The sequence below is a fragment of the Cucumis sativus genome, chromosome 2, assembly GCF_000004075.3.
Source record: "Cucumis sativus cultivar 9930 chromosome 2, Cucumber_9930_V3, whole genome shotgun sequence".
Taxonomy (NCBI): domain Eukaryota; kingdom Viridiplantae; phylum Streptophyta; class Magnoliopsida; order Cucurbitales; family Cucurbitaceae; genus Cucumis; species Cucumis sativus.
Genome location: NC_026656.2, coordinates 272687 through 285814, shown reverse-complemented (window position 1 = coordinate 285814; position 13128 = coordinate 272687). Strand labels below are relative to the sequence as shown.

The 13128-nt window shown below is 37.3% G+C and overlaps 4 protein-coding genes across 4 annotated transcripts; 1 reads left to right on the top strand and 3 right to left on the bottom strand.

The window, feature by feature from the left end:
- Positions 1–482: 482 nt before the first annotated feature.
- LOC101207583 (replication protein A 70 kDa DNA-binding subunit A) lies at positions 483–5835 on the bottom strand. The gene is made up of 3 exons (XM_011650287.2): positions 5209–5835; positions 1738–3345; positions 483–1462 (listed from the first exon to the last, which is right to left on the bottom strand). Exons 1-3 carry the CDS (start codon positions 5466–5468, stop codon positions 1390–1392), a joined length of 1941 nt encoding a protein of 646 aa, XP_011648589.2. The 5' UTR covers positions 5469–5835; the 3' UTR covers positions 483–1389.
- LOC105434533 lies at positions 533–1406 on the top strand. Its single transcript, XM_011650288.2, has one exon. The coding sequence runs from the start codon at positions 849–851 to the stop codon at positions 1215–1217; it is 369 nt and encodes a 122-aa protein (XP_011648590.1). The 5' UTR covers positions 533–848; the 3' UTR covers positions 1218–1406.
- Positions 5836–6318: 483 nt separating the features above from the next.
- On the bottom strand, positions 6319–9534 carry LOC101214242 (thermospermine synthase ACAULIS5). Its single transcript, XM_004141126.3, has 10 exons — positions 8524–9534; positions 8311–8377; positions 8119–8213; positions 7886–7988; positions 7621–7709; positions 7303–7459; positions 7138–7210; positions 6930–6988; positions 6703–6839; positions 6319–6585 (listed from the first exon to the last, which is right to left on the bottom strand). Exons 1-10 carry the CDS (start codon positions 8664–8666, stop codon positions 6507–6509), a joined length of 1002 nt encoding a protein of 333 aa, XP_004141174.1. The 5' UTR covers positions 8667–9534; the 3' UTR covers positions 6319–6506.
- Positions 9535–9691: 157 nt separating this feature from the next.
- LOC101208315 (40S ribosomal protein S3-2) lies at positions 9692–12473 on the bottom strand. Its single transcript, XM_004141020.3, has 6 exons — positions 12309–12473; positions 12054–12201; positions 11740–11911; positions 10396–10450; positions 10178–10309; positions 9692–10091 (listed from the first exon to the last, which is right to left on the bottom strand). The coding sequence occupies exons 1-6, from the start codon at positions 12336–12338 to the stop codon at positions 9897–9899; spliced, it is 732 nt and encodes a 243-aa protein (XP_004141068.1). The 5' UTR covers positions 12339–12473; the 3' UTR covers positions 9692–9896.
- Between the last annotated feature and the right edge of the window lie 655 nt (positions 12474–13128).

Genomic DNA, 13128 nt, shown 5'->3' with positions numbered 1-13128 from the left:
CTATGTCAAGGGGTGTTCGGTCCAAAACCCTAATATTACCCCAATATCATATGCCATAGTCGTATGTAATGAGTAGTGAAAAACAAGACAGTTAGACGGTTGAACAAACTTTGAATCTAAGTTAATAGCCTTCAGAGTTTCACAGCTCTTGTAAACTTCAAAAGAGTTGTATTCTTTAAAATTTCACAACTTTGATCAATCTCCTAAAACCTTCATAATAGAGTTTCTTGACCTTACATGGGCTTGGGATTGGGCCTGGCTACTTATGGGCTTAGAGATTGACCTTGGGTTTAAGCACATTCGTTTTACTCGGCCTAATTGTCTTCAACTTCTGCAAAATCCTAATTAACTAAGCTCAACATAATTCCAGTTTTAAATGGGGGATATAAGCAGAAGTTAAACAAAATTGTCGTACAGATTCCTAATTTGCTAACCTCAGAAAGATTTAAGCCATTCTTCCTTCCGTATGTAATTGGTGTTAATTTGAGAAAATATAATAATATAGACGTAGGACGGATATTGGTATTTGGTGCAACATCCTCCGAACCAATTCCTGGAAAGTAATTGGGGCAACAAGATAATGTTATCGTCAGTTTCAAGTGCAAAACTTGCCACGTGGAACAGCGGTAACATGATATCTCAAATATGGACCTCTCACCCGGTCAAGCTTCCACCACCACCACCACCACTATATTCTAAAATAAAGTGAGGAACAAGAACAGACGCACCTTAACAAAACCAATATTCTATATCTCTCTCTCTCTCTCTCATTTCAGATTAGAAGAGAACTGCGTAAAAGGAAAAAGCTTCAATCAAATTTGACAGAGAAGAGCCCAAGAGAGAATCAAATGGCTTCAACTTCTGCAATTTCAATGGCTATGCCAATTACTAATGCGGCACAGAAGAGAGCGAGGAGGGCCGAAGCCTTTGCCAAACCATTGCCTTTGAGACCTTCCAACAAGCCAAGTGGCTCCTCAAGCTCCAGCGCCAAGTTCCAAGTGCGGGCTTCTTTGAAGGAGAAGGCTGTCGCTGGACTGGCTGCAACGGCACTCACAGCTTCCATGGTCCTTCCTGAAGTGGCTGAAGCTGCTGGCTCTGGAGTTAGTCCCTCTCTCAAGAATTTCTTGCTCAGCATTGCCGCCGGTGGAGTAGTCGTCACTGCTATCTTGGGTGCAGTTATTGGCGTCGCCAATTTCGATCCCGTCAAGCGGACCTGAGCTGCGGAGGATCACATTCCACCAATTATGTTATCATTTCCATTCATGATGTTCCATTCTCCTGTAGTGGTAGTTTCTGTGTTTTGTGTGTAATAATCAATATGCGGCTCCTGCTGTAAATTCATCAGAAACTATGATATATTCAATATAAAGTTTCTATTTGGCTCAAAAGTCATTTGGTTTGGATCACTTTTGCTTTGTCTTCTTGATGTGCCCAAAGTCCTCCAAGGCAGTCTTTATTCAACCTAGAAAAACATACTGAAAGGTATCTGATCACTCAAATATATGTCCAGTTCCCTGGTTATAGTCTAATCATCATTTGACGAACCGAAGCTACAAATTTTGTGCACTATTTATCATCCCAATCTCAAGCACTCAATGCATGGTGATATACAAGTTTAACCTAAATACATTTTATTCTACGAATTTCGGGGGAAAAAAATATCTCCTTTCGTTCTCCAAGAGTAAAATAAATCTGGACAGAATGAGACCGCCTAATCAGAAAGAAATCATTTGTTACCTCGAAAATTTGGAAAGCAAATCCAACATATATTTGCTTTCTGAAGAATAGTTTACCCTATCTGCCTTGACTACAGTATTTTTCACTCTCTGTTCATCGCCATACACCTCCTCCTTAATTTTGAGCCTAAACAGAAATTGATCGAAGATTTTACTTCTGATGATTTCACCAAACTTGACATCATCCTGCTCTTCATACTTCAACATGTACAATTCCTTGGCTGAGACACCCAGAATCTCTTCACCAGTTTCCTGGAAGGCCGTCACCCATGTCAATCCAGTATGGTCTTGGATTTGGGCTTGAAGAAGATACCTGTAGTCGCAATCCTCAAATTCTTGATTGCACCTGTCACACACCCACTTCGAGTTTCCTGATCTAGTCACCTTCTTGTTGCATTGTCGATCTCCAATCATTAACGGGCATGCTGTGTAGCAGAAAGAATCTGTTTTGATAAACGATATTGTTGCTTTCACTGTTATCCAATCTGGCTTGTCAGCTCTGCCAAGTCCTTCATCTTTAATCTGAGACACAGTCTTCCGAATATCATTCTTGGCAGATCCTGGTACAATTTCTTTAGAAATAGATAGAGAAGTAGTATTCTTTCCCCCACCATCGTACCACTCCCTCAAGATGTGAGCCTCAGGAAGATCGGGATTTATGAAAAGCTGAGTAGAAGAAATTGTCCCAATGGATTTCCCAGTGAAATCACTCACCTTCCCGGATTTCACAGCTAAAACTGGAGAAAGGCCTGAGTAAATTATTTCTTGCAATTTTTGGCCTTCCTTGTTGCAAAAATCCCCCCACATTGTTAGCTCAACACTCCTGCCAGACGCATCCTTCAAATACACAACTCTTCTTTGAGTTTCCATACCATTTTTTCTCAAAACAGGGATTGATGGATTGATAGATGTTACAATCCCAATAACATCCAGAATAGAGTTGGTTTCAGCATTCTCGATTTCACTGATAGGTTTAAAAGAAAACTGTTGTCTTGGTATGGTATCATCTTCATCTGGGCACAGTTCCACAGTGGAAGATGCCTCCAAGAAAACCTCCCATTCATTCTTTAGATGATTGAAATCCTTCCGTGCAGGTTTCAGGCTACCTTTAGAAATCAAGTAAACTTTACCAACTTCTATGACCTCGTAGAAACGATCCACAACAGCATTAAAACAGGTCACACGTATCTCTCCTCCATCAGAATCAAGGAGGTCAAAAGAGAAAACTTTTCCATCTCCTTTGGCATTGTTATAGCGACGGAGATCACCCTTTGCAGTAACTCTTGCCTTTATAGCCCATCGTCCCTGATAAGGATTCAATGCAGCTATGGGAATTATACGAGCTGGTGCCTCGTTCTTAATGATTGCACCATGATTTTTATAATTTGGAGGTGGCTGATATGGAGGTTGAACTGTAGCTTGGAAGCTTTGCACATTATGAACTGGATTTCTGGCACTCAAATGACCATTACCAACCTTGGCAGGTTGCTCTAAATTTACAGATGGTGTTGCCTTTTGTGCAAAATTCTCTGATTGAGCAGATGATTTTGGATTCCCAATTATCTCACAATCCAATATAATAGTTTCCAGGCAGAGTACAACAATAATCCTGCATAGGTAGGCAGATAGTAGAGAAATCACCATTGGCTCTAGGTCATAGCAATGAGAGTCAGAAGTAGACTTAACTCAAAGGATAAAATTTGTCCTGCCCAGTTATAACATCAATCCTACTGTGAAGAATCTATAAATCGTCTAGCTTACAAAGCTACGGTCAGCACAGAAGGAGAAGTAAGATACCATAATTAACATGAACATGAGGACATATCCCACAAAGCAACACTTTTTGTACAGCTAAAAGTTAACAATAGGACCTTTTTTCCTCATGTAATGGTGTGTACACATAAACAAATTTTATTAAGAATATGAGAGATTAGGACCAAACCCAAACCAAACAATGGAAATGGAGAATTAGCACTGTTAGAAATTCTATAACCTTGGACAATAATTCATGCATGCACCAAGCATTTCAAAACAATATATAAGACCTTTTTCAATGATGCGTTCAGATACACAAATTTTAACAAGACAAAAAGAGAGAACAGGAATCTATAGCGCTAAACCACTTGTGTAAAATTATAACACCTCAAATGGACACTCAATCAATGATTAAAGTTCAATAAACCGAATGTACCATAGGCAGTAATTCATGCATGAGCCAAACATTTCAGCCAAGAATATAAATTAACAATTGGACCCTTTTGTCCCCGAGATGTGTTCTTGTACACATAATTTAACAAGAATAAAAGCAGAGAACGACAAATCAATCGGTCCTAAACCACTTGTGTACAGACCAAAAACCAGTTGTGTAAGACCTAACGATGCAATTAGACAACCAATCAGTGGTTAAGATTAAGATTAATATAAACTGAATCAGTCTTAAACATTAAATCATGCATGCACCTAGCATTTCATTATCTCAAACAAACATATAAACTGACAATCGGACCTTCTTTTCCCATGATGTGTTCATATGCACAAATTTTTCATGATGACAAAAGGAGCAGAAAGAAATCTATCGGCACCTTTGTACAAACCTACAATTCAAATAGACAGTTAATCAACAACTAAAATTTAATTAAATGTATCAGTTTACCAAACTGTCAAACAGGTATGTAAACTGATTGAATCTTTTACACCATGACGTGTTCACAAACAGAGATTAAGCACTTGTGTACAGACCGAACAATTCAAATAGATCTATGATTACAATTTAATAAAGTTTGTCAACCTTAGACGGTAATTCATGCATGAACTAACTCATACAACCTCTTTTAGCATGATGTGTTCGTAACACGTCCTTTAACCAGAATAAAAGAAGAAAACAGAAATCTATCAAGATTAAACCACTTGTGTTCAAACCTAACATTCCGATTGTACAGAAAACATTCAACGAATGAAATTTAATAAACCCTAGGGCAGTAATTCATGCACGCATTTAACATTTCAAACAAGCATATTAACGGATAACAGAACATTTCTCCCATAATGTGTTCGTATACACAGATTTGAACAAAAATAGGAGAGAACAGAAATCTGTCCACACGAAACTACTTAATAATTTCTTCCAATTGACAATCAAACGATGATAAAAATTTAATACAATAGTATCAACGTTAGACGGTAATTCGTACATACACCTATCATTTCAAACAACTAAACAAGTATACAAACTGTTTTCTATAGGAGATTTCAATGCAAAGCAAAATAACCATTTCTCCGTTTCAGCTATGAATCGCAGAACGGTTCATCTTAAAGCTTCAAGCGCACACCTAATTTTACTAAACATGCATCACTTTGTCCGAGAAGGCCAGTTAGCGAATTACAATGAAGAATAACGCCACATATAACTAGGTTTTATTAACACACTGCTATGACGAAAAGTAATTAAAGAAGTACAAGGGAGAGAACGAACTTGCGGTTCTTGATGGGACTGCAGACATAGTCGATCAACTGGATAACGGATCCTTTCTTGACTCGTCCAGTCTTAACAACATCATTAAGCTGAGTGGCGAGCATAGCCTGCTCAGCAGAAACAGCATCGGATATCAAGAGGCTGTACCTCTCCTGCGCGTTACCGATCAGCTTGATATCCAGAACCTGCACCAGAGGCTTGGAATTAACGTCGCCAGCGACAATAGCAGAGATTGCATTGGGCGTGAGATGCACCGGCATGATGCAGAAACGACCGCAAGAGAGCTCGGGAACGAATCGAGAGGAGAAAGTAGAGGATCACGAAGAAACTGATGAATAAGTAATGCGGAAGAAATTGTAGTTGAAGAAAAGAAGGGGAAGAGTGATCTAGGAGTCGATGAAGCAAAGGATATGGAAGTGAAGATTAATTAGAGAGGAAATTCAGAATCAGTTACCGAGGGCGAGGGAATGAGATGGGAAAGTGGAGTCCTCGGTCGGAACTCTTCGAACACGAGCTTCAGCAAGACGTGCGGTTATTATATATACGCGCGGGGAATGGATCTCGTGGCGGTTTCTTTTTTCTTCGAAATCAGGATAGAGAGAGAGATAATAACACGTAAACGCCTGACCACGAGTCCCAGCCCAAACCCGACTTAGAAAAAGTTACAAACATATCCTCCAAAATGGTCAATTTTTTGTGCTAAGCTTATGCACATAAAACTTTGTATTTCGTTTCTATATCTTTAAACTATAAAAAAGAGTTTAAAAAATTCATTGTTGTTAGTGATGTCAAAATAATATATATATGATTGTGCTTAGTAATTTTATTTTAACAAACTATTAATGCACAACACTAAGAAGTTGAGTCATGCCTATAAATTTGTTCAATCGATGATATCGTTCTCTATTCTCTTTCAAAGCATTTTTATTTGGACCATGGGAAAAACAAAAGATGTAAAAGCTGTGATACTCAGCTTTCTTTAAATTTTTTTCTTTTCTTTTTTCACGGAAGAATTTCAGTAACATCACTATGTGTTATAAAAGTACTAAAGAAGTTTAAAAAATTATCTTTAGAAAAGATGTTAGTTTTGAATGTCAAATAGATTTTAAGTTAGAAAAAGCAATTTTCTCATACGATCAATTCATTAAACAATAGCTTGAATGTAAGGAGATACATCTTCAGTTCAGGTAAGTAAACATGTAATTATAACTTATAATCAAAGATGTATAAGCTGTGATCGCTGAGTTCTGATATATTGCTTGGTTTAGCAACATTATGAAGTTCTAAGCATGAAGTTTCTAGGCATTGGCAACCAGCCCTCGCCCATGTGCGAACCTTGCATCTTCCTCAGTGAACACATGAGTCTCATTCATCATCCTGCACACAACCACAACAAACGCATGATCCAAAAATTAATGGTCACTCAATAAGATACGTGATTTTTTCCCTTCTCAGCAAAGGAAGAGGAGAGAGATCAACTATCTTTATACTTACAATGTACGGATGGTTTTGTTTATGACTGTTGACGATACGATGAATGCACCATCCAAGTAGTGTAGCTCACCTTGGACTCTCTCACGAATCTTATTGTTGAGATCCTCGATGTCCAGTTTAATAGGATGATCAGAAGCCTACCGTTGCAAATCATTCTATATGTGTCAGTCTCTTTCTTTTTCATTTCGGGCAATAAGATACATAAGGAATTCTTTGTAGTTGCTTACCAAAACCCATCCACATGAATCAGCATAGGATGGAACATGAGCGGTATATGCAATCACATCTGTGCACATAAAACAAAGGATGGCATGCCAAACATGAGCTGTATGTGTAATCAAAACAGCACTTGAAAATTATCTTAACAAATACATGAATGGAATGTTCAGGCAAAACACACAATAGCATGTTGGGATTATGTTAACAACGTCTTACATCTGAAGACATGCTTTACGGTGTTGTATATTGATGAGAAGACCTTGTGGGAGAGAATACCAGCAGGGCCGGCCTGCATTTTTGTAACAGTGTATTAAATCTTAGTAAAAGTAGTAACTAACCCGGAACAATAGCAGAGGGTTATGAATATGTTATATACTGTACCTGAGTAACAAATATACCATTGTCACTGAGCTTGGGCTTAATGACGTCCTCATAGAAGGACTTAGTGTACAGATGATTGCATGGTCCTCCTTCATGTGGATCTGATAAATCTCCAATTATTACATCGAACTTCTCTGGACGTCCCTCCAATCCAGCCCTTTTTCAATCTCAGGTTAGTTCTTTCAAATCTAAACTAGAATTCGTTTGAAATGTGCATTGATTCAAGCAAAAGTTGAGATATAGTTTAAACAAGCTTCACCAAACTGCATAACTAAAATACAAATGGCGGATTCAGTCCAAAGGGCAAAAGCTACTCACTTTGCATCGTCAAAAATAATATGAAGCCTCTCGTCCTGAAATGCATCTTGGTTTTCTTTTAGATGTGCGCGGCAGAAATTGACAACATCCTACAATGTAAATTAAAAACTTCATGCAAAAACTAGTGTTTCTCATTTTTTTTCTCTTTTCCTTCCATTGAAGTATCTCTACTAAATACTTTTTCAAGACATAAAATTAAACTTCCTCGATCCTTTTGCCACACGAATTAACAAACGAGTGAATCTTAGGATTTTGAGAACCATACCCTATCAATATCGCACATGACAACTTTCTCAATACTTTTATGCTTTAGTGTCTCTCGAGCAGTACACCCTTCTCCACCTCCCATTATAAACACTGTTTTGGGACTGAAAATCATTCATTCAGAAAATCAAAAGGAAATATCAGAAGAAAAATCAGCTACGCTTCAGATTGCAGTCCCACAAAAACCATCTTATTACTTAAAAGAACTAAACCAAATATGAACAGAGCATATACTTATGATGCAGTAGCAGAGCAGGATGAACCAAGGACTCATGATAGATGAATTCATCTTTTTCAGCACTTTGCAGCTTCCCATCAAGCAATAGAGCCTGAAAGCGATGTCAACAAAATTTCAGAAATTTTGCATTTAAATTAATCAAGGGGTTATTGGGAAGGAAACTGAAACTAATGTGGGATAATGCAAACCTTCCCAAACCGCTTGGTATCCAACAGAACTATATCTTGGAACTCGCTAGTTGTTGCATGAAGTACCCTAAAGGAAGTCAAAAACGTCAGTATCAATTTTAACTTAAAAAATACGCTCAGATTTTGCATCCACTCTACAAAGAAATAATTGTTTTAAAGGAAAGAATACAAACATCTTATGAACACGAGAACAAAAGGAAACAAGAAATGGACCTGTTGACGGCAAAGGACCATTTGAGATCATCCTCGAGTTCTTCCTCGAACCATTGAGGGAGTTGTTGAATATGATCAAGAGGGAGAGAAGAGGAGTTGGGAACAAAGAGAACTGAAAGGGCAGAGCAGAAGGAAGAAAACATTGTGGAAAATTGAAGTGAAAGTGAATATTGTGAAGAAGAAAAGTGTAGAATGCAGGAAGAAAGAAGAGGGGGATTATAAAAGGGGAATTGGAATCCATGTGGAACCCACTGGAATTGAAGAACGAGAGAAATGCAGGGAGGAGAAGGAAACTTGTCAAGAAAAGCAAGAGAAGAAGGCGGAGAAGAAGGACATGTGCATGCGTTATGGTGAAAGAAACTGAAAGTAAACGCATTAAGGATATGGGCAAAGAAAGCAGACAAGGATGTGAAAAATTGCAAACATCAGGATTTGGGCTCCTTTTACGGAGTTTTCAGTTCATGCAGTGGAGTTCATTGCCCAAACAATCCCCTTTCCTTCTATAACCAAATGCATGCAAGACCCAAATAACACGTAATACACACAATTAAGACAATGCTGTCGTCTTCTGCTACTGCCGTGCCTATGTTTATTCATTTATTTATTTTACACTAGAAATTAAGACCAAGGTCTCCTCCACTAAACCTTCTCATTCTACTCTGCTTTCGAGCTACTTGTACGATATTTTACCAAAATCTATTCACTTCTACTTGAAGCCGTGACTGAGTAGAGTCTTTATGAAGATCAATGTGCTGCGATTAGTCATGATTTGTTGAGTTTTCCTTTTACCTTCCTTTTTTCGTTCTTTTTTATGGTTTTGAAGAGGGAAGAGAGCTTCAAGCGCGCAAGCAGAAACCTCCATTACATTCAGCTAACAGTAATTAGAATGAAAGTTTCCTAACCCCAAAAAACAAAGTGTACAATTTTCAAATTGAAGCATCAAACAAAAGACATGCATGTCTGACATTATATAGAATAATGCTCTTCCAAAGAATTGAAAAACATAATAAATGTTCTAAAAAAAATACGAGATTAATGGCAGTCAAAATTTTAAAATATTTTGAATGAACTGTGTAAGATTCAAGAGATGGTCATCATATGTCAAGTCCTTGACGAAAGTATGCAGCTAAAAGATGCTATCCAAACAGGGTTCAGAATAAATAATCACTAGGCAAAAATTGAAAATTAAAAAAGGGATAAGGCAACATAAAGACTGTTCTCCATATGCATTTTGTTTGATTATAAAAAAGAGCGCTCTGCAGTCGGTAGGCTCAAACCAACAAGATCAATGAGACATAACGAAATCTTTGGGAAAGAAAGTACAAAATGGACGATGATTGATTCCATACATAAATTATCTAGATTAGAGCCTCTCAAGCTACTGGTACTGGTGGTACTGCTACTGGAACCTCAATATCAGCGGTCAAAACTGCTGGTGGTCTATGGACGATTTCTTCTTCCTCCTTGGGAGAGTGGATTGTGACGACATCAGGAAGAGGGGTGGTAGGGCCTTGCTTGCCCTTAGGATCCCAATCAAGCATGATCTTAACTTTGATACCAAGAACTCCCTGAGCCAGAAAAACAAAATAACATTAACAGAGTGACAGATGTATTGTGTAAGCGCTTGTTCTATTAATTAATACTCGAGGCTAACCTGTCTGAGAAGAACATGTCTAACAGCCGAGTCAATATAATCTCTAACTGGTTGACCCGAAGAGATCATATATCCATCTTTGAACTTCATAGATTTTGCACGCTGTGCCCTGAGTTTTCCACTAACAATCACCTGTAGGGATTTACAAATTACATGTTATAACATAGCCATACAATTTATTCATATATTGATAATAATGAATTGAGCTACAAGCTAACCTCGCAACCCTTAGCTCCACTTTCCATGACGAATCTCAGAACACCATAGCATGCCCTGATGGAAATAGTATATATAAACATTTAGACTTTCTAAAGGTAATATAAGTTAGTACTGATACTCCAAGTATTAATAGCAACCACCAATGAGATAATAATAAAAAAGCCAAGTCTTGACGACAACTACCTATGAGATCATAATAGTAAGAAATAAGTAAATAAATAAAGATTTGGCTAGAATGAAAAGCATAAAAACAAAACATTAAAAAAGAAAGAATAAAAGGTTTTAAGCTTTGAGGCAAGGCTCAAACTCCAGACTAGTTATCGTAACTGTACCAGTACTACATATTGATAACTTTCCTTAAAGATTCAGAAAATATAAAAACAAACTTGAAGAAAAAGTTGATATTGAGCACTTTGGATTAGATAAAATCATGTAGATTAAACGAAACGGACACTCAAAAGTTGACTCGTAGCATATCAGAGAGCTTTAATAGGTGTCTACACTGCCTCATGATTTAAATTTGTCTGTCAAATGGGTTTCCAAGACTGGATTAAATTGTAGTGATGTTCATAGTAAGAAAAATATTGGGGTGCATAGTGGGCTTAAAAAGCGGGCAAGGTTGACTGCGTGTTCCTCTCTTGTAGATTTTCATAGGAAGACATGTATGAACGTCCCCTGCCGAAAATTTAAAAAAGAACACACAAGGGAGTCCACGCTGCCTTTTCAAGCAAAGAGTCCACGCTTCCTTATTACCAATAGTATTGAAAATAAACTTGTAGGATATGTTTTCAAGAAATTGTTAGTTGATAGGTGTGATCTGAAAGTACTTCCCTACAAACATTGTGCTTTAAAAAACTGGATTGTAAATTCTTATTATCAGTATAAATCATATTAACTAATATTGACGCTTAGTTTTCACCTATTTTAAGAAAACGTCTCAATACTATCTTTAGCCTTGAAAAATAAATGTGACAAGAAGAGACTAAAGATACTTCCAGGAAGCGCATGTATCTTCCCTAAGGTTGCAGTGTGAAACAAAATGATTCCACAACGATTAACAAATGGAAGCTCAATTTATATTGTCACCTTCCGACACAAGGTTGGTACCAAAAAACCAATCTGCTTTGTAGATGACATGCTCAAAAATTCAGGAAAAGGAAACCATTTTTATGAATCTAAAACGAAGCTCCCTTTCCTTTGGGTGATTTGATATAGTTAGTCAAATAATGCAATTTTAAACAAGATGTCAAAGATATGCGCTAGAAATAAGACTTCTGTGAATATTCCAGTAGTCAAATAAAATAATGCTACCGGTAGTTATGGGAAGAAGAACGAAAAAGTACCTACGAACAGCAAGGCCACCAAGTAGCTTATAGCGAAGTGACTCGGCTTGGGCAATGGCACAAAGCCCTCTATTGTTAACTTTCTCGGCATAAAGCTCAACACTGTTCTCCGGAAACTTGAAACGCTTCTGCACAACCGAGGTGAGCTCCCTAATCCTCCTGCCCTTTTCACCTATATAGCAAAAAAAGTGCGAAAGTAATTACTAAAGCTATATCGATTAATATTAATTTAATACGTTAAATCCAATGAACAAATAAGGTGGGTTATTCAAATAACTTAAATCAATTGAATTTACAAATGAGAGTAAACTGACCGAGAACGTTTTGGGTGCGGGTGGCTCGGATGATGATCTCAGTGCGCATAGGAGTGACTCTAACCTCGACACCGGAGTACCCATCCTCCGCCAACTCTCGGGTCAAAACCTCGTTTAGCTCGGCAAAAAACACTCCATCGGCTACGAACTGAAACAAAATCGAAAAGTAAAAACAATCAATACAAGATAAAAGAGGTCAATCGTTGCAGAGAATGGGAGGGAAAATGTACAGATCAAGAAAAATTGAGTACTGACCTTTCTCTTCTTACTCATCTGGGTCGCCATATTCAAAGAGAGGCTGGAAAGAGAGCAATGAAGCCGCTCAGAAAAGATCTAAGATATGAGAAGGGAAGCCTCTGTGCCGCACGCGTTCCAGTGAAAGAAAAGCCGCTGCCGCAGATTGAACTTTATATGGCTGCATGCAAGTGTTATGAATTGTGATGCGTTTGGATCTAGGGTTTCCAAAATGAACGGTAGCGATTGGTTTTTAGATACGGCCCAATAAGCCCAACTATCTGATCCAACTTGTTTTGGTCCATTGATGAGAAGGCCATAGAGAAATGGGCTGACATGAAGAATGCCAAATTTAAAATATTTATTTTGAAAAATAGCATTGAAGTTTCTAAACTAATTGGGTATTACTTGCTCTTTCTAAAGAGCTCCCTTCTCATTTAAGATTTTTGGTAGATTGGTGAGAGATTTTTCCGCTTATAGAACTCAAAACTTTCATATCGTGAATCGAATCTGAATCCAACATATTAGTATATATAACAACATTTTTCTAATTAAAAATCTAATAAAATATGGGTAGATATCTCTCACCCATAAATTATATTACAAAAATTGGATTATCTTTAATATACTTTTATCACTTTTTTAATTCTTTCTAAATAAATTGTTTTTAATTCTTTCTAAATAAATGGTTATGTTTTCATAATTATCACATTTTTAAATTGACTAAGACTCTAACCTTTTTCAATTACTTAGGATGATATTCAAGTCAAATAAGTATTTTTCCACCCAAAAGTTAGGTATTTTTAATGGTATCATTGACCATATTTTATCAGTTTTAATG